At 37.4% G+C, this 27,111-nt stretch overlaps 1 protein-coding gene across 1 annotated transcript in view; it reads right to left on the bottom strand.

The window, feature by feature from the left end:
* Nucleotides 1–27,111, bottom strand: part of CSMD1 (CUB and Sushi multiple domains 1) — a 1,092,714-nt gene that overhangs the window by 333,538 nt on the left and 732,065 nt on the right. The window contains exon 8 of the mRNA XM_053939637.1: nucleotides 1,529–1,616. Within this exon, the coding sequence (XP_053795612.1) occupies nucleotides 1,529–1,616 (88 nt within the window). The remainder of the gene's footprint in view (nucleotides 1–1,528; nucleotides 1,617–27,111) is intronic.

Below are 27,111 nucleotides of genomic sequence, written 5' to 3'. Positions count from 1 at the left end.
ATGTGTTGACAAGTTGAATCAGAACACCTAGAAGAGGACATCAGCAAACATCCAGAAAACTTGTGTCTCTAGCCTATTAATTGAAATTTTATTTCCCTTCATTATTTTTTAAAACACATTGAACTGCTGCCCTGACACTAATGAAGCCATGACTTTGCATATAACTTAATCTTTTAATGTTGGAGTTCTCTATGATTTCTCAAACTCCTTTGAGGATAAATAGAGAAAAATCTGAGAAGTATGTCAGTCAGAAAGAGAACAGATTTTTAATTTATTTTTCCTGTCAGTTATGGCCTAGGTTGGAAGAGCCTTGATTCAGGAGGCAAGTTGTACTAATTTGCTTTCTAGAGTTGCAGAGAACTTTGCACAATTCCTTCTAATTCCTATTAATTGTTCCTGTCTCTTAGGTCTGACTGTCCATTCTCTGCTGAGCAATTTATAAATCTCTGCATGAGCTGGAAGCTCCCATCTTCTTCTTTTGACCCTTTTCTCTGCTGCACCTTCAAGTCTCTGCCTTTTTTCCTCAATGGGAAAAGATCAAACTTCCTCCTTTCTCCATAGGGGTCCATTTGACCTCGTCCTCTTTTTTAATATAACAAAAGGGGAAAACAAGAAAAAACAGGAGATGGCATTCACATCCTCAGACACTGAGTTTGCTGTGTTGCCCAAGCTTTTTAACAGCTTTTACAAAATGGGAAAACAGATAATACTCTCTGCTTCTTCTATGGATTTCTGATTTTTCTCCATAGGTGAGATTATTATGCTCTAAAATTCTTTTTTTAAATGCATTGATTTAAAATATAACTCAAGCAAAAACAATTCAAGATATGCAATTCAAAAAATCTATTTTGACAAAAGATCAATGAATTTAAAACTAGGGAAATTATACTCATCTATAGTTACAGACTGTCTTAGGTTAGAATGTAAAACGTAACCAAAAGTATGTATTCTACCACCATCCTCATAAACTGTTAAAAACAGGCAGGGTAGTGTTCTTTATCTCCTCCATGACTCATCCCTGGTAACTCCCTCCAGGGGATATCTTCTGCTAATGGGCCATCAAGCTTCACTGCATGACTTATAAGATTACATCATCTTATTGTGAGATACTTCACCCATGGGGAGGAGCTACCATTCCTACCTGGATATAATCTGAGCTTTGTAATGCCACAAGTGGCCTTATCCACTGAATTCGAAGAGGACAAGAGCTACATAACCACCACTGGACCTTCAGAGGAAGATCAGACACTTCTACAGGATTACCACTTCAACAGAATCACATCTATCACTTCAACAGGTCTGCAGCCATCATTTAATCAGACTGTTACCACCACCCTGAACAACAGGATGTCAGGTTGTATCCTGACTCTGTCAGTTTAAGCCAGTGTTTTCTGCCTTTATTTTAATTTTCTTATTAAATTGTAGTTCTGACTTTCACTGGTTTGCTTTCAAACTAGCACACAGGCTGTGTATAAATGCAACAGGAAATACCTCCCTCTTGACCATATAGAAAATTAAATATGCCTACCTGAAGTCAGAGCCTACTCTCTTCCCATTTTCAGGAATTCCAGGATCAGGACATGTATCAGATGCAATTGCATCCCCACCCTGGGTCACTGCAAAGTAAAGAAAAAAACATATTAGGCATGCAGTTCTAAAGATGACTCTATATTTCCCATGCATGAACTGCCATTGCCTGAATGCAACCATATTTTAACATTTTTTCTTGAACCAGTGGAAATTATTACCAAAAAGAATACCCACATAGTTGATTTATTTCTGTATTATTTATTTTCATTCATTATGGTAAAAAAAAAAAAAGTTTTTCTTCTGTGGGAAATGATTGATTTCCAACAGTCAATAATTCTTTTTATGAATACACTAGAGTTCAAAGTTTTCTTCAGATGGGACAAAAAAAACCATTTCATGAAATCACCCTCTGAAATCTTCTCAACACACCACTGTAAGTTTAAGAAGTATAAGAGAATACTGCAGTATAAGTATAATAAAACCTGTCTGTAATAAGATTTTAAATAAACAAAAGGCAAGAACCCAACTCTGATACTGTAGAATTGTAGAGCAGGAACATTTTTATGAATCCCAGAATCGTTTAGGTTGGAAGAAAACCTCCAAGATCATTGAGTCCACTTTTGACCAATCACTACCTCAACTGAAGATAAAGTTAATCTCAAAAAATATACAGGATATCCCACTGAACAATGCACTTGTAGCCAGCTGAATATGTGTTCATGCAAATGAGGCTCACATCTCTATTTTTTGTTTTCAGCTAAGAAATGAAAGACAAGATATCCTATATGGTTCCACTCTTTTTGCCCTCCATTCTTTCTCCATCCAGACTGTCAGATAATTAAATGATACTATGCATATAGATGTCCAGACTTATGGTACTTTCAAAACTAAAAACAATTTGAACATTGTCCCCTTTTTTCCTACTAAAATGGGAATTAAGGAAAATGTGAAGTTAAAAGTTATTCTTCATAAACAAAAGATGTAAAGCAGAAGATCGGATATACAGAAAACCCGAACACCCATGTGCTTTTTATCTTGCACATATACATGTATGGTGCGTCCAGCTGAAAAAAAGGAAGAACTGACATAAAGACTGTGTTGAGCTTGCATTGCCAGATTTTGGTAGCAGGGGCGGGATGGGGAGGGGGAAACTACCGGGGTGGCTTCTGTGAGAAACTGCCAGAATATTCTTCCATATCCAGCAAAGCCAATCTCTGGCAGCTCCAAAATGGACCTGCTGATGGTCAAGGCTGGGCCATTTAGAAATGGTGATAACATCTAGGGATAACTGACTAAAAAAAAAGTGATTGTGTAGTTGTAATTGCAGCCAGAGAAAAGCAGGGTTAGAATGTGTGAAAGAAATAACTCTGCAGACACCAGGGTCAGTGCAGAAGGAAGAGGAAGAGGTACTCCAGACACTGGATCTGTGATTCCCCTGCAGGCCGTGGTGCAGCCCGTGGTGAGGCAGCTGTGCCCCTGCAGCCCATAGGGACCCATAGGGATGCAGATCTCGCAGACCCGTGAAGAGAGGAGCCCACGCTGGAGCAGGTTTGCTGGTAGGGATTGTGACCCTGTAAAGGACCTACACTGGAGCAGCCTGTCCTTGCAGGACTGCACCCCACAGAAGAGTGACCCACTCTGCAGCAGTCTGGGGAGGACTTCTGGCCATGGGATGGATTCACATTGGACAAGTTCATGGAGAATTATCTCCCATGGGAAGAACAGCATGCTGGAGTAGGGAAGGAATCCTCTCCCTGAGCAGCAGCAGAAACAATGTGTGATGAACTGAACATAACCTCCATTTCCATCTCCCTGTGCAGCTGGGGGAGGAGGTAGAGCTGGGAAGGATGGAAGGGTGGGAGAAGGTCTTTATAAGGTCTTACTTTATTTCACATTACCCTGCTCTGATTTTGTTAGTATAAATACAATATCTCTAATTCCAGTCTGTTTTGCCCGTGATAGTATTTGGTGAGTGATCTTTTCCAGTTCTTATCTCATCTCATGAAGTCTTGATTGTATTTTCTCTCCCCCACCCAGTTGTGGAGGGGGGTCATGGAGAGGCTTTGGTGGGTGCCTGGTACCCAGCCGGGGCCAACCCACTACAGTTATATGCCTCCAGTCTTTCTGTTTCCTTCACAAAAAACAGAACTAGTAGAAATTTGTGGATCATACTTTCCATCTTAAAAGATTTTTGGGAAATCTTTAAGAAAAGGACAGAACATTCTTCCTGAATTTAAAACAAAACAAAACAAAAAAATAATTGGAATTTTTTAGGTGCACAAAATAAATTACACAAGTCTGACTGGATTACATATGACAGCATTACAGCTGAAAATTGATGAGAGCTTAGATGTAAAAAGCAGCTGGTTTTCCCACACAGTGATATGCTTTCAAATTTAATACAGCAGCAAAAGGAGTGGTGACAAATAGGATACACACAATCAGATTTTAAGAGCTATAAGTCTTCATGTCTGTTTTGGCAGCTACAGGGACAATTCATTTATACAGAAATCCAAAAATTTACAAGAGAAGATTCAATGAACTAAAAAACTGTATTACAGCACTACAAAAATACAACTGAGACAATGCATTATTATGGACCATAGTTCTTGACCTGAGCACAAGTCAGGTCTTCTATAGAGAAGCAGAGAAGCTGCAACAATTACAGTATATTTCAGCATTTGCCTTTTATTTTTTTTTAATCTAGAATGTCTTAAGAATACAGGAGTCTTCTCTTTATCCCCATCTTTTTAACACTACTTATTGTCCTGCACACTTGTTCTTTACACTACATCAAGAAAGATTATGATAATATCAAAAATTTCTTTGAAGACACAAATGAAAATATAATGTCTTACTTAAAAAAAAATATTTCCTATATTTCCTTCTAAATACAAAAGCCAGACACAAGTAAAAATTCAGCTCATCTGGACTTTTGTCCATGTATAGCACATGAAATTCACCATCTTGAAGACTCTCTAATTTTAATTTAATTTAATTTTAATTTCACTAATATTACTTAGATTGATAAAGTTTTTTGTGTATGAATAAAGGCTTTCAGAAAAAGCGTATACTAGTGAGTATTCATATATTTTATTCTGAAAGTTTAATCTTGTAGTTGCTTGAAAAGTGTCAGCACTGAAATGCAATTATAGTGAAAAACCAGGTCTTGCTACAAAAGCAGCCTACTTCTACACTGATGTTTCTTAATTCTCTCTCCACTAATATTTCTTTCACTTTTTCAAAAAAAAAAAAAAAAAAAAAAAAAAAAAAAAAAAAAAAAAGGTCAAATTTTTGCTACTTTTAGCAGAGAACCACAGCTATGTTAGTGGACATGAGATCCAGTTTGGACTACTGAATCACCAAAACACAAACATAAGCAAAACAACTGATAACTGATATGGTTATTCAACTTACTAACTTTACTAAACATGAACCTTGTGGTAACAATTGCTATACAAGGTGGAGAATACTACCTTTGCTACCATGTTTTAAGGACATCACACACCACATTGGAGTGAAGCCATGTCCTTTTACAGATCCATGTATATACAAAATGCCTAAGTACTTTGGGATATCAGTAAATGCTAAATGAAACCTTAGTCATAGCACAGAATGAAATTATCTTCCCAAACGGATGACAACCTTTGCAAAATTTTCTTCTCAGCCACTACTTTACTCTCACAAGATGTCAACACACTCTCATACCAATATCAGGGCAGAGTGGTTCAGCCAATCTCTTTGATTAGGACAGGCATCCTATGTCTGGAACTCAACACATCTTCCTGGATGTCTATAGGCCTTGTTAAACATAGCACAGGTTTTAGCTTTTATTTTCCCCAGTGAATTGTCAAGTGTACTTTTAACAGATGGTGTTTGCATGACATGCTGTCTTGACAAAATAAATCCCCTGTAAAACAAACCTGCCTGGTTTTATCTTTCCAGATGGGAAAAAAAAAAAAGAATAAATCTCTTAAATCTGTAAAACAATTTATTGCCTTTACTGGTTCAGAGACACCAGAGACTTCAGCTCAGTTAAGTATATACTTTTACATATTATGCTTAAAACATTTACCTGCCAGTATTTTGGAATTTAACTAAAACTTATGTATTAAGATTTATTTTAGCTCCAACATTTATCATTCAGACTGAAAATAGATGCCCAAACAAATTCCTGTCAGAAACCTTTGTCTTCCTCTGTTTCAATCCTGCCAGGTTTCCACTTTATCCACTACTATGAAGACTTATCCATAGCTACTGAGAGCCATAACATGTGAGGAGCAAGTATCATTGATTTGAGTATCTCACTTTCAAAATATATTTAAACCTTGCAGCCTCTACAAGCATTTCCTGGATACATCATTTCTATGCATCCAGTCACCAACCTTTCACTGGTTTAATTTTGAGGAAAAATACTTTTGTGTGCTCTTGAAAGACCCATGTCTAGTTTATACTCTTTCTGCACTGTATAAAGTTTCATTTACTTAGGGTGTTAAAAGGTGTTTTATTATTTTTGCATCTTTCTTCTGTTTTTCCCATATTTTTCATATCAAACTTGATTTGTTTCTCTTTATATTCAAATCTCATTCAGAGATTTAAATAAATAGTATTTTAACTATAATTTCAATTTACATTTTAGAATTTAAAAATTTCAAAACAATGGTGTCAATGAAAATGGAAAGCAATATTCCTGTTTAAAGCTTGCAAAGCTTATAAATAAATGTAAAGTATGCAAAACCTTCGGCAAAACAATGCACTAATTATCAGGATTTATCTTAAAACTCTAACAATGTTCCTCTGAAATGCAAATATAAACTAAATATCCATAACCTTGTAATTGTGACAAATAAATTTAGGACCGGCCTCTCCCAATATTTTCTTAGTACATTCTCAGTATATCCTCTCTGTTAAAAAAAAAAAAAAAAAAAAGTTAAAGAGGATATAATCCTTGCTAATATCAAAGTAAGACATTACTTTACATAGTCCCTCATACGGCATCCCAGTTCTTCAAGGAACCATCAGCTAGAGGAAATGGTGAGTATTCCATGAGACTAACATCAAAAAAAAATATTTGAAGTCACAGGGCAGTGAGAAAAATGAGGAAATATTCTAGTCAGGTTTGGGTTTTTTTACTTCTTTTTCTAACAGCAGGTTTGAGAACATCAAAGATGCTTCAACCACCACACACCACACGTCTGTAATACAGAGACAAAGCACTCTCAGTGTACATGACTTAACTCTGGAATTTCTCAACATGTCAGGCTATTATATATACTGCAAAACTTAGACATTTTCAGGTCTTTCTGCAGAAATAATTGAAGAGTAGCTGTGAATTTGTTAACATGATTGACAGATTTACATTTTGTATACAACCTCTAGAGTTAAGACTAGTGATTCAAATTTCTACTTGATAAAATCTATTCTTTCTTCATTGATTGAGAATGAATCAACAAGATTTCTTCTGTTTTCTCAGTTGGATCATACAGTTTCCAGCTTTGGAGGCTTTGGAGGTCATCTTTATTGTTTTACTTGATATATGACACAGGAAATTCAGAATTCCTTTAAGATGTTTTGCATGCTCTGATTCTAATGCAATAGTAAAGAAGAAAGACTGGCAGTAACTATAAACATAAATCAGATTCTAAAATATTGTAATCATAATAATAAACAATTACCACATACATTAACATCCTAATTTAGCTCAGCATATGGGAAGTGTTTAATCAAGGAGCAGTATTAAGCAGGAGGAAAGGCTGGTGAAACAGATGTTTCATGCAGCAATACAAGTTAAATGAAATCTCCCTTGTTATAATATCAGTCCTACACCAAACATGTTCCATCTTCTGCTTTAGATGTATTTGGAATCTGAAAATACACTAACAAACTACTCAGGCTTATGTAAATTATGTTATGTAATACTTTGAAGGCTTTGACTTCAAAACAAAGTATTTGTGGGAGCTTATCCTGGAGCAGACTGGCCGGACACTGGCCACACAGCCACACTGTGGATAACCAACATCAAGCCTCAAGAAATAAGAAGCCACAACTGATGACATCCAGGCAGCTTATGGTGAAGAGCAAAGGACACTGGGACCAATTGGGAGTGGCCATGCAGATCAACAGACTGTGGTTGGCCAGAAGGTTTCTAGAACATTTTATGAGAGACCGCGTATATGTGTGTCGGCCCTACTTCAGGGTCTTCTGAAGCTGCCTCTTTATGTTTTGTTTTGCACCCGTGTTTGTACCCTTTTATTTATTTAATAAATACCTTCAGTTTTGGTACTTCAGTTGTACCTGTCCCTTCCTTGTTGCTGTGCCACTCAACCACACCATCCTCGAGCTCCTGAGACCAGAGGGAGTCCCACAGATCCCTCGGGGTGCTTTGCCAGCCGGTCTCCAGTTGCTTTACTGCTAGCTGGGTCAGAGAGGTCACTGGCAGTCGGACACATGCCACAATAAGTATTATTATGTATAGATGTGTTATTCTGCATATCTTTCTTCAATTGCTATTATGTTATTAAAAAAATATTGGGTGCTCATGCTTCAGGTTCCAACACCTACAATTTCAAATTTAACAAGTTATGGCAGTCTCTTTAGACATTTACTCATTCTCCTAGTGGTAACACCAGCCTTAGAATAAAAATGGATAACCCAGGAGCCCTCATTCCTCCATAATTTGTTCTGAATACTTTTCAAATGTAACCAAAAATTGCAAGAATGACCTTTAAGAAGGCCTTGACAAATACTCCCTGGAGGCTAGACGAAAGACCCTAAAATTCCCAGTGGAAAGATACTGTAAAAAATGGCAGCTTTTCTAGAGCTGAGTGACAAGCTGTGACACAGAAGAGGGTCACAAAAATGATCAGCAGACTGGAACATTCCTCCTACAATGACAGTCTGAGAGAGCAAAGGTTTTTCAGCCTGGGGAAGGCAGATTCCTTGGAGACCTCATTGTAGCATTCCAGTGTGGTAGTCTGTTATTTTACAGTTTGTTCTTCTGTAGTATGTTTTGATATACCTTGTTATAAGTTTATAATGGTTCAGTCCATGTACCCCATTTGGCTTCCCTAATGGTTCAGTCCTGAGTTGTTTACCAGTTTTCCCCACCAAAATGTATGTCAATCCACATGTCAATCCACCTGTATACCTCCCTTGCTCCCTTGTCTCACTCCTGTCTGTCAAAGATAGCACATTCCTTTGGTTCTGGAGTGTTCCCTGTCTTTCATCCCTTCCTCAAAGCAGAATTGGATTGTAAGGTTTGCTCCCTCCCCGTGTTGGCTTCTATTGGGGAGCCCTTACCCTGCACCCCTCCCCTAATGCCTTCCTCTTGGTCAAAGGCTGTGTCCTCCCTGTGTTCCCCCTATCCCTTAAAAGTAGACCCTTCAGGTTCAGATTTGTCACTTGTTCTACCCCACTTCGAGATTAAATCTTTGGAGACTCAGACAAGTATCCTTCCCTTATTCCTTTGCCTCAGTTTCCTCGTGCCTCTGTGCCTCTGCTGTGCTACCCACGCCACAGCAATCACCGCCACCCATGACAGTCTCGGCAGAGACTCGGGGGTGGCCACGCGTGTGTCTGCCCTGCGGCCACAAGCAGGACAGCGAGCCAGCGAGCCTTCATCCCGTGGCCACTGAGAGCCAGACACATTCCAGTACCTAAAGAAGGCTTATAAAAAAGAGGGAGAACAACACTTTGCCCATCCAGATAGAGATAAGGCAAGAAGAACCAGTTTTATACTATAAAACAAGAGATTTAGATTAGATGTCAGTAAGAAAATCTACTTAGAGGGTGTTGAGGCACTGGAAAAGGTTGCCCAGAGAAGCTATGGGTGCCATGTCTCTTAAGCTGTTCATGGCCAGGCTGGATGGCATTTTGAAAAACCTGATGTTGTGGAATGTATCCCTGCCCATGGCGAGGGTGGGCGGGGGGGAGGGGTTGGAAATGGATGATCTTTAAAATCCCTTCCAATCCAAATCATTCTAGGATTCTATGAAGTTTGTAAACTGAGCAAGATTGCAGTGAATGGGTACTTTGCCTCTCTATTATGATGAAAATAAAAACTTACATATGTAAATAATAACCTCTTTCTAGTCAAGAAGTCAAACAGAAATGCAATGACACTGTTTCAATTAAATAAGGTATTACATGCTCTAATTAATGTAATAGAGTCAATTTGGTTATTCATTAAGCTCCTTAGATTTACATTTATTTACATTTTATTTTTCAAGGTTTCCTATTGTAAAGTATCTAACAGTTCTAGATATCTAACAGAAATATCTAATAAAATTTTGGTCTTTAATTAATTATGATTCAAAAATGAAACCAAAATATTTAAATTATTCTTTATTAAGTGTCCTAGAAATTACTTGTTTTATGTAGCACAGAATACTGTCATCACTGAAAAAGAAAAAAGAATGTATGTATTTGATGTCTTGACAATATTTGGAGAAAAGGTATATTTCAGCATTGTATAAAAGAGCTGAATTCACTGCAATTGTTTTGAATTCAGGAAGTTGGAAGTAATGGAAGAAAAGAAAGATTATAGGGGACAGCTTAAATCCACAAATATATTCACAGGGACAATTAGTTGAATGAAATTTTCCACCATAAATTTCGCTGCATTTTCTCTAAAATGTCTGTTACCCCCACTCTCAGGATAATTTCAAGATTTCAAAGTTTTTGATTTAACCCAGATCAAAATAAAATAATTGATTTGTGAATAATTTTAATGATCAGAATACATATACTGCAGGAGACCTTTTTTTTCTTTGCAAAGACATCTATTAGGAGATTTCTTAGGTGCTGCACTTAGCAGCACATAAGATCTTCTCTGTTTCCCTATAGTTTCTTACAGCAAAGAATAGCAAGGTAGCGTCATGGTTAAAGTTGTTTATAAACAATGTCTTTGCATACACCAAATCCTCTGCAGTAAATTTTATTTTTAAAACTATGACACAGTCAGAAAAGGGCAAACCAGTTTGATATACATAAAAATACACATAAAGTCACAGTTATTTTAATAATCTTGGTCTACATAAATTTGACTTCACTAAAAAATTATAATTCATTTATTAATTAGAGGATACAGAATAGATTTCATTCCTTTTTTTTTTTTCCTGATATGTCTTTTGTAGAATGACATAAATGAAAAGTATGAAGTTGGAACCTTAATAATGAGATACAAAGGCATTGTTTATATGGGTATACAAAAGTATACAGATATTGCCTTATAAATAAGTTAGATCACAGATGTGACAGAAAATACAGATTTGAGTAGAAAATACAGCTGAAATTAAAATACCAAGACAAAAAAAAAAAAGTATGTATTTCAACAGTACAAAGAACACTATATTTTTCCATACAATTTCATCCTGGCTTTTAGAAGGCTAGAAAATTACTTTTAGTATAATGAGTCCATCCTACTCTTTAAGTAAGTCCTTCAGCAGAAATAGCAAAACATTGATCGGTTACAAACAACAGATATAAACCTACATTGTGGAGCCTTCCCATTCTGAGGAAGCTGTAATCTGATCTTAAGACTCCTCCCACGGGACACCTGGTAAAACCCCATGGCTCTGGGTCTGCTTTCTCTCTACTCTCTTCTCTCGAGCTCTCTGGGCTTTGCTCAGGCTCTTGGGCCTCAGCCCCATGCTCCTGCTGGCATGGGGTGTGGGGGTGGGGAGGGGAAATAAAATGGACTCTCTTGCTAAACAACAAGGAGACTTCTCTCTCTGTTTTTCCTGCCGTTGGTTGTGGCCTCCCTGGACACGATCGTCACTGCTGCCGCATGCTGCTACACTACGTGACACTTGTAATGTAGAAGTGACAGATTACTGAAACCCAAAGAAATGGAAAAGAGAAAAATAAAAAAGCAAGGACAGGTAAGGAAAGTTTTGAAGTTCAACCACGTAACTGCTTACAAGAAGCTAGTTCAAACTCTTTTCCCCCTAATTTACCTATTAATTAACTAAAATACTGGAATATTGTTGAATAGGAAAATATGGTCATGTTGACACCAGATGGCTTGGGCTCATAAGGCCATTCTAGGCAGTCATACAAGGAGAAGCCATTATCCAAAACCTGCCTAGAGAACACTCTTACAGATGGCATTGTGTTTCTTCAAAATGATTAACAAATCTTGCAAAGTATTGTTCTAGTAGTTCAGTAAGCCATGGCAAGCTGCTAGATTTAATTTAAAACTTAAATTCTCTAGTGCTTCATACTAAAGGAGTATTTTAACCACCCCGCTTGCTTCAAATGTCGGATTAAAAACCACTAATTTCTGAAACAGAAACAATTTAAAAACTCTATAACTATCACAGGCTGAAGTTAATTATTTTACCTTTTTTAAGAAAAGTGCTAGCATCTACAAACACTGAAAATCATCATCCTACTACACTGCAGCTGTCAACTTGGTGGAAATTCAGGTTCCCTGTAATTTACCAAGATATTTACGACATTTCTTTTTCTAGCAGATGGGGATTTCTGTCAATATCCTTTTACTTGCTATGACCAAAATAGTTGGTGTGTCCAACTTCTCCTTGTTATTCCTTAGTGTCCTGGTTTTTGGCTACGACAGAGTTAATTTTTTCACAGTAGCTGTGAGGGGACAGGGCCAAGTGCTGTGTAGGTGTGTTTAGGTTGTTGCTCTATAACACTTTAGCACTCTAGAGCACTTCAGGTCACATCTAGGCACATTCTCACTTCTCAGAAGAAAGTGAGCATGGTTTATGGTTAGAAAGAAAAAGTGTGGGTGCAGAGGATCTGTATGTCCCTTGTTCATTGTCTCAGGGTCATGTTGGGTTGGTGAGTGAGTAATTTTTGTATTTAAATCACTCTAATTTCTATATTTTCATTATTAGTATCATTGTTCACTTTCTTATCCCATTGCGGTTTCCAGTAAATTGTTTTTATCTCAATCTATAATCTCCGCCTTTTGTGTCTCTTGCTGGAGGAGGGGTGGGGATGCTGTGTATGGTTTGGACCTTTGATAGCAGGGGGATCAATAAACTGGGGACTGCTATTCCTAAACCATGACATTTGGTGATCACAAGGCCTGAAAATAAATTTCTGTTATTTAAATACAATTTTTTGTCCATTCTTAGTGAGTAATCAGCAGCTTAAAAAATAAAACTGAAAATAAGGTTTTTTGCTCACTTTGTTTTGTTCTGATTTGGTATTTTTTTGACTAATGTCTTTCCAACAGCTGGATTTAACTTTCATTCAAGCTTAATGAAGCAATTTAAGACTCAGCGGATGTACAGCTTTCAGTCAGTCTGGGAGCTTACTAGTCCACCTTTTCTTGAAGTCTTGAAGAGCCTGCTCACTCATAACATTTTATTTTACATTTACCTCTGTTGACCTCCATGGGCAACTTCACCATGGTCTTCACCATGGGCTTCAGGGGAAGCTCAGGTCCCACGCCTGGAGCACCTCCTCGCCTCCTTATTCACTGACTTTGGTGTCTGCATCATTGTTCCTCACATAATCTCAGTGTTCTCTGAGCATAATTATATCTGCCTAATAGCTTTCTTTTTTCTTTCTTAAATATTTTATCACAGAAGTGTTGTCACCACCTCTGATTGGCTCAGCTTGAGACAACAGTGGCTCTGTCCTGGAGCCAGCTGGCATTGGCTTTATTGGACATGGGAGAAGCTTTTCACAGAAGCCACCCCTGTATATTTTCATATAGCTAAGGAACTATGTGTTTAAAAATTGTGAGGGAAAATTGTCAAATATTCATCTTTTTAGTGCAATTATGCATATAGATTTTTGCAGCGGTGTGTTGTTCCTCCTGAATCCAGGCAGCTCCGGTGCTTTTCAGCGCCACCTCCTTCTGGAGCTTGGGTTTGCCGCTTGTTCCCGTGTGCCGCTGCTGTGGTGCGGCAGTCGGGGCTTGCCGGGTTCTGTCGCCCACATGGGGGCCCAAGGCAAAGAGGGAAGGAATGTCCGAATCACCAATGAGGGAGGCGGGAAGGTTTTATTGGCCGTGGAGAGCTGCGGCAGAGGGGCTATGACCCACGCTTCCAGCGCCCGCGTGGGGGAAATGGCAGCCGGGACCCGGGAGGTGTGGGTTGATATAGGGGGTGTGACAGGAAGGGCAGACACCCTCCTGCCCAATTGGGACAGGTGTCGTGGCGATGATGTGTACTACAGTGACCAACAGGAATACGGCAGGGGCGGACATGGGGCTTCAGGGTGAGTGGGATCGCGGGATCGGGGTGACAGACACAGAACTCCCGGGACTGGACGGGGGAATGGTCACAGGAGTGAAGGGGGGACGCTCCAATGGCAGGCAGCTTGGAGCCAACAACCGCGGGGGGGGGAAACACGGGGAATGCACAGGGGTACACAGGACTCGGCTAACTAACAGATTAGAACCCCTAATCTAAACTTGATTAAAATACTACTTAAAAGTTTAAGGTGAAAGGATCAACTTTAGTTTTAGCAGTAAGTTCTAATTTAAATATTTTCTATATTAAATAGAATATATATATTCTATATCCCCCATTTCTATGGTGAAATTCCTACAAGTCACACAAAAGCTACAGTTCAGATTTAGATGCATTCCTCACACACAGTTTGTGTGTGTGTGTGTGTGTGTCTATTTGCTGGTTGCACTCTCTCACAATGCACAGGCAGTTATGCAGACCTCCTGAGATACTGTTCAGGTCATTAAAGACAAAACTGCATCATGAAAAGTAGAGACTCTTTTGATAATTGTAAATGTCAAATTTTCACAGCTGTTTAATTCATCAGACTCCAGGAACAAAAACTGAACTTGCAAAAACCGGGCTGACCAGGCTGAAAACCTGGGTCTGACTTCCTTCAACTGATGGGCCACACACAACACTACTATTGCCAAATGAAGTGCAAGGGAACTTCTGATGACACTAGAAAGCTGAAATTTTACAGCAAGTGACAATTAATTCACCAATAATTCAATACAGTTCCACCAAATGAAATATATGTTTGCCTTATGTTCACTTTTAGTTAAGAAATTGTCACCACAATAAGTATACCTTTGTTGTAGGTTGGGTTGATTTAGTCAGGGATTTTATTAATGTTAGTGAGGTTTGTTCCTTGTGCTCCCCTATTTTCCCTCGCAGTGATTTGCTCCAAGTTGTTTACCATGAGAGCTCCTGCCACTCAGACCTGTCAATCTCTTCACCTCTCCCAGTTTTCCCCTTACTAGGTTCTGTCAGTCAGGGATTGTCACTCCTTGTCGGAGTGTCAATCTTGTAACCACCCCCAGCTTCTTCATGAAAGTTCCGCAGCACTCAGCATTGCCAGGGAGGCAGACGCTATTACCCTGGAGTGCCCACTCACGTGGCGGCCACTCGGGCTCTTATAGGCAGTGCTAGCCGGCGCTTCTTGACTGCTTGAGGTCGTAGCAGGTAGCCACCACATACCTTAGGACTATAAAATCACTCATTAAGACTTACCTGAGCTGCACTTATCCATGCCTGAAAATTTAAGAACCCATTTTTATACTTTCATTTTAATTTATGATTTATGGAAGCTACCAATTTAAAAATATCACTCCTCCATCAGTCCTGAAACTTAAATAATGATCTACATCATATCTTTCTATTGCTCAAGGTCATGAGGGGAAGACAGAGAAGAAACTGTCCCACATCATTACATAACAACTGTATTTTACTATCTTTGTGGCTTACTTGCAGTAAAACTATTTAGCACTCATCAAACCTATAAAGTCCTTATAACAATAAAGACACTAATGTACCAGTATTATGAGCTCCTTAATCGTTAGTTTTTACACTATACTTTGAACTCACTGTCATTTCATGACTTGCTGCAGGTAATGATACTTTTGTAACAATTATAAAGACTAAATTTTGATTGCAAAGTATTTCTGTTTAGTCACAAATAATATTTTACTCTATTTGTATTATATAATAATCAAGCACAAGGAAAATGAAAACCATTGTGTCAGTGAACTCAACAAATAAAATTTTATTATTGATCAGGGAGGTAAGATTTTATCTGACAGGCAAATGATTAAAAAACTGTTTAAAAATATAATTTATTTTTCACACTACATGACAGGAAGTGAAAACAGAACCTTGACATGAAAACAAAATTACCATTATAAATTTTCCCTTAGAAGATCACACAATAAACTATGTGTAAAGCTTAAACACACAGCTCAGCATGAAGAGTTGTTGGTTTTTGCAATACCACTTCATTCAGAATTGTAGGAAAGTCAGTAATTTACTTTGAAATGACAGAGTTGATGAAGAGTCAGTAGTAAAGAGCAATTTTATGGGATATCCAGAAGCATTCTTTCCAAAAGAAATAAACCCAACATGTTGTATTGTCTCAGTGGCTTATAAGTTTGGAAAACTCCATTTTTCACCAGCAACAGGTTATAAACTCACCCTACAATGTTATTTACTTGTAAATATACTACCACTATATAACGTATTTTATTGATTCACAAGGATGTCTTTTTCTTTTCCTTTAAAAAAAGCAATCTAGCATTTTTACCAAGCACTGCCATTTCTTCAATAAAGTTGAAGGTGACAAAAAATCTTATTTTTTCAATATATAAATAAGTGTTAGAACAAGTGTCTTTAAATAAAATTTTCATTTCCTTAATTAGCTGTTTGGTATGCATTTGTTAATCAATGCATTACTGGTTTTTTGGTTTTTTTTTTTTTTTTTTTTTTTTTTTTTTTTTTCTTTTTTTTTTGGTCTGGTAAGTGATATTATAATTTTGTATTTTCGGTTGGCTTTCAGAGTAAAATGTTCAGCACTGTGTTGCAAATAAGAAGAGGTAACAAAACACTTAGCCATGGGCATAATGCATTGATAATCTCATTTGTCAGCATAACCTAAAGGATTTTCCATTAAATTGAGAGACAGAGAGAAAAAGAGAGATCAGGCCACTGTCCAGGATTTGCAGGTTTAACCAAATAGGCTTTGACACTGAGAAAGAGATTAAGATTAGAAAATAACTCCTAACGACGGGATAGTCTATGGGGGTGCTGTTTTTATAGAAAAAGAGATGAACTGACGCAAAAAAATCTGTTCTCTGGCCTTCCTCTGACTTTTAATGTGACTGTGAGCAAAATGTTTAGGACACCTCTCAAGTGAAACTTAGGTAGAACAAGAAGTCCTTAGTGCCAGAACCATGCATGAAGTTTCCTGTTGAGCTGTTCAAACCAATTAAAGCTCAAACCATTTAAATTGTGAGGGGTCTTTTCTTTCTGCCTACTTTCCCCTGTTTGAAAGCTACAGTTCTGTACATGCCAAGTGATATCTGTCAGCTGTTAAGAGGACTGAGAATTGCACTGTCTCTCTTTCACAGTTAGAACAGAAAAGCTGAGAATAATTCTAGCACATCATCAAGAAGACAAATTATCACAAAATAAGAAACACACCAGCTGATGATGATTTTCTTCAGAGGTATTAATTTAATTTCTTTGGTTTTCTGTATAATGCCCATGTCATAAACCCACTGGTACATCAGTACAGTTAGTTCTCTCCCTCCCCCTCTTGTTGAAATGAAAACATTACAAAGTTTACAAATACATTACATTTCTAACAGTTCTGATGAACAAGATTAGAAAAGATTAGAAGGGAAAACTGACAATGAGTCAGATTATGGGAAGATTAAAGGAGAAGGAGCTGCTTTTTTTTTTCTTTTTTGGGTGGGGGGGGCACCTGCTGAGGAAAATGTTCTGATACCAATAGGAAAAATCTAGAGAAGTTCTCTAAATTGGCAGGTAGCAGGTTTAGTAGGTATGATCATGGTGACATGCAGGAATTGTGAAGGCAAACATATTTAGTGCAATAGTAGAACTGAATTGTAGTCTGTGTCTTAAAGAGCATGATCATTAACATTTCACTCTTTCTATTGTTTATATTTATAGATTAAATGGAGCAAAGTCAATACAAGATCTGTGATTCACTCTACCTGCCCCAGTCAAAATAATAATCCCACTATAATCAACAAAAGAAACCAGGAAGACACTGAATCTATAAATAAGTGTTTATCTCATGGTTCAAGGAGACAAGAGATGAGACAGACAAAGACACAATGTTTAATAGAACAAAGCTGTTAATTTTAATGATCGAATTTCTGTGCCTAATATTTCAGCTAAATAGTTCCAGTAGTTGTCTTTTTCAATAAAAGAAACATTTTGTTTGGTCATAAATTAAATAATTACATGTATATTAGAAATATAGTTTCTATGGCAAATCGTGTGATCAAACATCCTAACATCCTAACATCCTAACAACTGTATTTTACTGGCTAGAATAAATACCAAATGTCTAGTTACAATGATTGTGAGGGATGCACCATCCTTCCTAGGAATAAAGCAAGTATATTTCAACTGAACTTTGCTTTATTGCAATTAAAGTTCTCTTAAGTTAAATCTATAAGAAATCTGTCTATCAATATCCCAGAAGCTGCATAAGAATTATATCTCTCAGGAACTCCAAATTGACTATTTAACAATTTCCCATGGTAGGTGGCTTCTTCAGTAATCATTTTACTTTCTAAATACACAACGGACAACCACAAAGCTAAACCCAAAATGGACATGGATTCTGGCCATTTACCTTTGTGATCATTTCATTCAGATAGCATTATTTTTTTCATTGCAGTGTGCAAAGTACATCTGTTCAGAAGAGAGACTGTTCATTCTGCTGATCTGCCCTACATGTGCAAAGAGAAAGTACTGAACTCCACTCCCTTTTTAGTGTCCCATTCCAGAAGGGACTCCAGAATTGTGAACCCTTAGTACGATGAAGCATTTTCTGACAACTTAGTATAAAGCAGTTTAGTATAAAATGTCTTATTCAAGAGATAGGATTAGTTTTCTTGCTTTATTTTAAGTTATAGTTACATTACTGAATACACTTTTCAGGCTTCTACTCAGTGAAAATAATTTTGACATTGTGTGTAAGCACAGGGAAATAAATGCAAGACTGCATATCAAGGACCTAACAGAAAATTAAGCACTATTTTTTCTCTTAATATGTATTTAACATTTTTTTCCAACCTAACATTTTAACATTTTCCACACTTTTAAGTGTGGAAGTGTGGATTTTAAGAAGACTTGGTTGAAAAATATAAGTGCAAGTGTTTATATTACTCATTTGAAAGCTTCCAGTAGCTATCAAGATTACCTAAACAGATATTTAAATACCATGAATCTGCAGAATGGATATTATATGACACTATTTCAAAAGCACAGAATTATGCTTGTCAAACCAAAGTTCAAAGTTCAAGAAGTAGAACAACAGTAGTACATAATTTGACTTTTTTTTTTTTTTGCACAAAGTAATTCAGATCATACTTGAAATAGAGCTAGAATGTGTTGTGCCCTGAATTGTCTATCGATAACTGCTGTAATTATAGGCAGTGTTCCAGTTGAGAAAACCACTATAACGTAGATAAGGGAACCATCTCACAGAAGAACATTTCACCAAATAAAAATACACACTCCAGCATTTTTGTTAATTCTCTGAAGGGACTGTCTAAAGTTATAGAGAATCTTGGTAAAAAAACCATTAAAATAAATGATTTTATTTTGTACACAATGACATGCAGCTATACAAATATCTCATACTGTGGATATTTTTAAAATATACAGCAAAAACATCAAAACCATTATTTCAGCTTGGCTCTTTTCTCCTCTTCATTGGCATTAGCAGGGTGGATTTGAGCTGCAACATGTTCCCTCCTACTCCTGTCACTGTGACAATAATAATTAATAAAACCCCTAGGCAATTCATCACAATTTTCTATGGCATCTATGTGTCAGATATGCACTTCTCTCTTGAATATGTAACCTCAGTCATTCTGGCGGGTCTGTTTATTTAGGTGAAATGTCAAACTGATAATTTCTTTCCCTCTTTCTTACACAGAGTCAGTGACTTATTCATGTCAACTTGTTAGTTCTTGAAGGAAAGGGGCAAAAAGGCTATACTGACTCCTCAATTATATTCTGGTCCTCAGTGTAAGTAAATCAAGACAAGCTTTAAATAAACAATCATTTTGGCCACGACCCAACAGAAGAAAATAACCTCAAGACTTCATTTTTTGAGATTTTGACCACTGATCACCCTTTGAAAATCAGCATGCCTTCCTTATAACTGTTGAAAAACTCACCACAAAAAAAAAAAAAAAAAAAAAAAAAAAAAAAAGTAGGATTTTATTGATTAAAGTTGGTTTCCCAAATGAGTTCAAAGTTACAGCTGCTTGCATGAATGAGTAAAAGTATACTGTGCCATGATCTGCTCTGTTGGGTGGTTGTTTTTTTTTAAATCACAGGTAAAAAACATTGCTTTATGGATCAATTAATATAATCAGGTTTTGCATGTAATATGATGGTATCAATAAAGCAACCAGAAATTCAATTAACTTTTGAGAATAATTGAATACTCCTTTATCAGAATCTGTGTTAGATTTTTCAAAGTTTTTCAACTTGATGGAACAAGTTTCCTTGTGTCTTCAAACCACTTCAAGATACATTTTATCAGTATCACATTTTTAGCTGCTAACAGGGCACTTCAGCTTTACATCTGTGAAGAATGGAGCTCATGGTAACTAATTGACAGAAATTATCAAATACTGTGCATGAACCTTTTGAAGCCATCTCAGCACACAAGTATACTAAGAAGTTGCTATGATTTTCCTTAGCTAACTTGAAGCAGATATTCTTGTTGCCACTCCCAGAGTATCTTAAAAATTACAATTTCATTTTGAGATCAGTTTAAAAACAAATACTTGCTCCTCCTTCTGAAGCTGAAAATCTCATTTCATCCCTGACAGCCTGCAGCTGTTAAATAGAAATATGAATCAAATGCAGACTACTGATGTAAAAAGCCAATTCCATTGTTTTGAGAAAAGTAACAAGTAAAACCTAGTTAGGTTGTGATTGTAGCAATCTTATTTTATTAATCTGTTAGTATTTGTAGAGCAGTGGCAGCCACACTAATAAACAAAAACACTTGACAATGGGCTATCTTATTTGACATCTGCCTATGGTATAATGTCAGGCAGGTGAAATAACCACTGCTTAAACTGAACTGACCATAGAAAGCAACACACTCCAACATTCCAGATCTCTATAACAATGCATTTCAGGCCGTTTAAACTGAAATGCAGTTAATTGCAGATTAGATGTAAAGATTCTTTTATGAGGGTGGTGAAACACTAGCACAGGTTGCCTGTAGAGGTGGCAGATGTTCCATCCCTGGAAACATTCAGTGTCAGGCTGGACAGGGCTCTGATCAACCTGTTGTAGTTGATGTCCCTACTTATTGGAAGGATTTTGGACTAGATGATCATAAATGTTCCTTCCAACACAAACCATTCTATCATTATATGATTCTTTACTTATCAGAGAGATTCAAGAAGCATTGTCAATAATTAGGGGCAGATTTTATGTCCTACATGTATTTACTCACATGGTACAAGAGATGCATTGTAGTCTTCTGGAAATACTCACTTTTGAATATTTACTGAATACTGTATTTGAAAAATATAGGCCCACTGTAACTGGGATTTATGTCTTTTTTTTTATATTGCCCCATAGCGAGAAGAGGGAAGGCAGGGCAGTTGGAGACCAGCACTGCCATTTGTGGCTGGTATTGCTATATCAGTGACAGCAGTAGCAGCAGTAACCACCAGTAACCACCAGTAAGTAGCAGATTGGTTAATGCTTCTGAAATTATTCAGACATGTTAGTGGAAAGAAAATTAACTTAGCAGATCATCCCATGATAGGTCTGTATAGTCTTTATGGGCCCCTGCTGACAGATGAAAGCAAAAAATAATTCACAAACTTACCATATTTAGAACATGAAGTAACCATAATTGACTGGTGAAGTTGTCTTCCTCTTTTCCAATAGAAGGGTTTGCTGGTTGGTTGGGTTTTGGTGTTTGTTTGTTTGGGTTTGTTTGTTTGGGGTTTTTTGGGGTAGTTTCTTGTAGTGCATAATTGTTGTTGTTGTTGGGGGGCTTGTTGGTTTTCTGGTTCTTGCAGAAAAACCAAGGTTTGTCTTTTGTCGTATATCCCATATTTGCTTTGATACTTAGAAACTCTGGTGAGGCAGGCGCACAGCTGTGCAGCAGCTACAGAATTGAAACAGCAACACTTCACCATCATTTCCAGCCTGTGTTTAGATTATATCTAGAAGTCTGCAAGGGTACTGGGAAGAAAATATCATCTAGCATAAAAATGACAAGGTCCTGAATTTCACCTCAAAATGCACAGGACTGCCCACAGCTCTCCATGCAATATGAAACAAGAAGTTTTATGCTGGTTGTATTTATCCTCTTAAAGATATCCCAGCCAAAGAGAAAACTTTTTTGCTTAGCATACAATGAACAAATGTGAATGTCTTTGCCATGTAAAATCTATATGTATGGCAGTCTGGGTAAAATGAAAAATGAAACATGACATGGATAAAAAAAAGAAAAACATAATGGTGTTATATATAAATAATGTAATAGTTGGCTCTCACAATTAAGACATAGATATTATGTAGATATATAGTAATGTTATTGTAATATATCATCCCACAGTCCTCTTTCCCCTCCCCCCTTGTAATAGCCTTAGTAGTCAAGACATTTAGAGGAGGTCAGTTTGTTACCAGGAGGCACAGCATAACAACACCTGGCCTCCGATCAAGATGTAAGAAAGTAATCTCCACCAATAGATGGCAGAAAAAGAGTTGACTGACAAAACTTTGGGAGGGGCTAAGGATATAAAAGACAGAGCATCCATTTTGTAGATGAGCATATGGCTGGTAGTCATGGAGACTCCCAGTGATCAAAACTTTTTCCTTATTCAGCTCTTTGTTGTAATTTTTGTTAAGGTTTAATAAACCTTTTCGATTTTAAAAGGGAGCAGTCATTTCTCACAATGGTATTCGCTTCTCTGTGAGCTAATATTAAGGAAACTACTCAGTCTGACCATTTATGAGACTCTGGCAGTCACACTCCTACCAACAGAGACTTTCATGGCATGGACCAAAGCCCCTTCACAGCAGGCACATCCAGTGATCTGACGAGCCCTCATTTCACTGCCTGCACACCCCACCCTCACAGTCAGACCAGGTTTCCTCACAGATTTCACTCTGAGTCTCCTGCAGCAGAGTTCTGGATGTCTCATTCCATAAGGCCATTTATTCACAGTGCACTTACACTGAAACAGCTCAAGCTGATGCTTCTGAGGAGAATCCCAGCTAAGAAACCACTGGGCTTTTACATCCTCACAGTCTCACCAAGCGTGAGTCTTGCTTTTCCTCATGAGTTTTTGGCTCCTGACTCCTGTCTGTGTCCATCCATCTTGCTGGCATCAATGGTCTTCGCCACCTTTGTTATCTGAAAGGTTTGGTAATTCCTGCTCCTGCTATGTCTCAGTATCTATTCACCTGGCTGGAACTACCTATCTTCATGCCCTTTGTTATCCCAGAGGTGGGCAGTTCACAACCTTTTGTCTCAGGCTCCTACCCAGAGCTCAGTCTGCAGTCCAGGTACCTGAACTAGACATATTCCTCAGCATTACAGACTGCAGCCATGGCCAGGCTCCAGCAGCAGCGGCGGCTCCGTGAGGGGAGGTCAGAGCTGCCTCAGCTGGACACAGCTGGTTCCAGCTGGATCCAGCCACCCACCGCAGGGTGTGGCTGAGCCATGGCTGCGGTGGGGGCACCGCAGGGGCTCCGTGTGTAAGAATAGGTTCATGTAAAAAGGAGTGAGGGCCCAGAAATTGAATGGTACTTGCCTAGAACTTTGCATCTGTTTTGTACACATGACCACTTGAACTTGCACAAACTCCTGTTCTAATTCTAGGCATGTAAATAAGAGACTTATTTAGGAAGTTCCACCAACCATGTGCATACAATTTAGAAGTAACTATTTCTCCTTCTTCGTAAAAAGCTTTAGGATAATAACATTTTTAACTGAACAAATCCATATCTAAAATAAGCTAGGATCCAGACAGAACCACATTTCATTGTTTGAAAAGGGAAAAAAAAACCCAAACAAAACAGCAACAGACACTATCAAGATGAGGCTTTTGCCTTCTCTACAAATTTATCCATGTTCTCATTACAAGTCTTTAGTACTTAAAGGGACAATTCCCTCCTCCTACCAGCAATTAGTAATGGCTTAAGATTTTCCTTCCTCTTCAGTTTTTTATCACATATCATAACAAATATAAGTTAAAAGGACACATCAAAGCATTCAAGGCCAGGTTGGATGGGGTATTGAGCAACCTGATCTAGTGCAAGGTTCTATGCCCATGGCAGGGGCGTTGGAACCAGATAGTTTTTGAGGCCTTTTCCAAACTAAACGTTATGTGATTCTATAATTTATTATCAAACCAAGTGTGGGAAGAGGTTAAAAATAGTAATTAACCAGTCTCACAGTAATTAACCATTCTTATCACAGTGGCTTAAGCTGACAGCTAGGCAAACATCGATGTATTATTTATTAAGTCACATGTAAAATTACTGTGTTTTCCACATCTAGACATCAGAAATGAAATCTTAAAGTCTGGTTTTGGAGTATTTTATACTATATTGAATGCAAAAATACAGCTGCATACACATATTTGAATACCTTTAAAAAATCTTAAATACTTTAATAATATCTTAAAAAAACAGAAGAACACTAATTTCCATTTCATGTTTTCTAAAATAAAGAACTGTTGATATTATTTATCCAAAATCACCAAAGAGGAAAAAAAAAGTGGTCCAGCTGGTTGACTGCATCCACACTTAACCCTGGCCCAATACCATTTACTTATGGAGGTATTGGCAACAGCTTTTAATGTACCACTCATGAACTCCCACAACTGCACGGACTTAGGCTCTTCAGCCCATGAGCAGTTAAATATACACATCCATAAAAGCAGGAAATAGGAACAGAAAAGGAAAAAGAAGTCTATTCATGGGATTTTTTGAAAACTATATACAGCTGTTTTCTGACTCTCGTTTCCTCCCCCCAGGTAGGCAAGGAAGAAATATATCATGGTGTACAGGACTTTCATATTCAGGGTGTAGCATTAAAGTATCATATAAATCCCAACAAACAAACATCCTATGCAGAGCATGAATATGACATGGCTTTTTTGTCTTCAGGCTGTTGCAGGCACCAACTGTATAATTCATGCTCAAAAATTAGTTTCTAGCCCCCACTGCTAAAAAGCCTGAAGCTGTTTTCAGTTTACTTGTCTCTGAGCCTATTGAATGTATTTCATGAACAACTTATGAGTAGCATTTAAAAAGAAGTCAAAATCTATGGGTGACAGTAGTGATTCTGTTCTGATCTGCTTACAGAAGTGTTTCCCACAACTTTTAAGAAAAGTTCTGCCACTCTCATTGTGCTGCCATGGGTTACCAGAAAGTGAGTATGTTGGTTTTTTTTTAAACAAACACCATTGGTTTTTTTCATAAGCTACACTCAAGTCTTTTATTTCCAAATATGCTTTACATATGCTATTGTTATTTAGCAGTATTTTGCTGTGGAAGTGGTAATTTTAATGATCAGGAAAAAAAAACCCATAAAGATCGATCAAGTAAAAATATTCTTTAAGCACATGAAATAAAAGAAAAAATATATTTGTGAAAAGAGCATATATTATTTCCACAATTTTTTGATCAACAACCTGTACTTTTGACACAATGCAAGGAAAACACCTCAAATATTAAGTATTTTACAAGTATAAAATGCAATAGAACAAAATAAAGCTCTATACTAATGTAAATGTCCTATAGAAATAAAAATATTCTGAAATCCAAAAAACATCCAGATTTTTTTTGAAGTTCCATAAATCTAGAATGAGCATTAAAAATATATATCTATCCCTTTAGCAAGCAAAATAAATTGAACTTTTTGGTAAAATAGTAAAAGAGATAAAATATTGAAGATAGATCTTTGGAAAACTCTGACATAAGTGTTTTTATGACTTTTCCTTCCTATTTGATCAACAAGAAAAAAATATTTCATGTCTGAAAACTAAATTATCCAGAGCCACCAAGTATAAATGACTAATATTCTGTTATATGTTTGCATGCCTTAATATTCAACAATATTCAATTTGTATATCTTATAATCCACTTTTGTAATCCATAAATCTGATTTTTTTGCTGCTGCTCCTCCAGACATTGTATATATATTGAAATACTCTCACCAGACTTTTCCTTTTACTTTTGTGCTGTTTTTGTCTGGGATAGAGTTATTTTTCTTCATAGCAGCTGTAAAGAGCTATAGTTATAATTAGGATTTGTGCTGGCAACCATGATAAGAATATGGGAGTTTTGTTATTGCTGAGCAGTGCTTCCATAGAACAAAGGGCATTTTTCCCCTACACCACTACATCAGTGAGCTGGGAATACACAAGAAGTCAGAAGGGAGCACAGCCAGCTGATCCAGAGGTCAGTTGACCCAAAACTGACCCAAAGGGGTATTCCACACCATATGGTGTCATGCTCAGCATATAAAGCTCAGGGAAGAAGGAAGGTAGGACATTCAGAGTGATGGCTTTTGTTTTCCAAAGTCACCATTCTGTATGATGGAGCCCTGATTCCCTGGAGACACCTGCCTGCCCATGGGAAGCGGTGAATTAATTCTTTGTTTTGCTTTGCTTGCATGCACTTTTACTGTCTTTATCTCAACTCATTTACTCATTCAATTATTTCCCCCACTCCCCTGAGGGGGAAGTGACAGAGTGGCTGTGTGGGCCTTGGTTGCCAGCCGAGGTCAATCTACAACTTTTTTGGTAGCTTTTATGTATGGTTTATGTCAAAGAGAAGAGGGAAAAGAATAAAACTCATTTGTCCTACCTTGAGGAGTGGCATGGTAATCTGGACACAAGAAGAATCATCAACTAATTCCATCAATGCTTTTAGCATATCTGAAGAATTCTCTATCTCTATTAATAATTAAGGCTTCAAGCTTCCAATCTAAAATTGCAAGGTATTATTGATGTTCTCAAAACCTCACAGAAGAATTGTTAAAAAACCCAAATAAAAACTTAACATTTTTAATATGCCTAGCTTTGATTCCTTTCTATTTTACAATCCTGACTCCTACAATAAGTGTGCTGCAAAAGAAAAATATAGATAGAATACTAATTTACAAAGCCAGGAGCTTAGTACAAGGAACGAAATTCTACCCATCATCTTCTAAATTTAGGAATTCAATGAAAATTTTTTTTTCTACCACATAAATCAGTAGATAAGTTGAAAAGTGTTTTTTTCCTCTCAAATAATGGATTCACGTAGAGAGAACGGTCTATATCTGTTACCTTGTTGATGATCTATACGGGTCGACTTGCGTCGACTCCCTCATTACCTCCTCGGATGCCACCTCCTCCTAACAAGGCAAACAGCGAAGCGCTTTGTCTTAGCCACTCCCTGAATCTCCTCGAGAAACAGGGGAGTGTCCCCCGCTGCTGACCATGCCTGGGCCAGGCAGGTGAAGCCAGGGAGCTTCAGGGTAGGCACGGCGGCACCACTCTGTCCACTTAGTTATCATCTCCCTAAAGAACATAGGACCCAAATATTTCACACACTGGCAGCATTTACTTGT

The sequence above is a fragment of the Vidua chalybeata genome, chromosome 3 (assembly GCF_026979565.1).
Source record: "Vidua chalybeata isolate OUT-0048 chromosome 3, bVidCha1 merged haplotype, whole genome shotgun sequence".
NCBI classification, from domain to species: domain Eukaryota; kingdom Metazoa; phylum Chordata; class Aves; order Passeriformes; family Viduidae; genus Vidua; species Vidua chalybeata.
The sequence above is the reverse complement of the archived record's forward strand: the minus strand, read 5'-3'. Positions and strand labels throughout refer to the sequence as shown.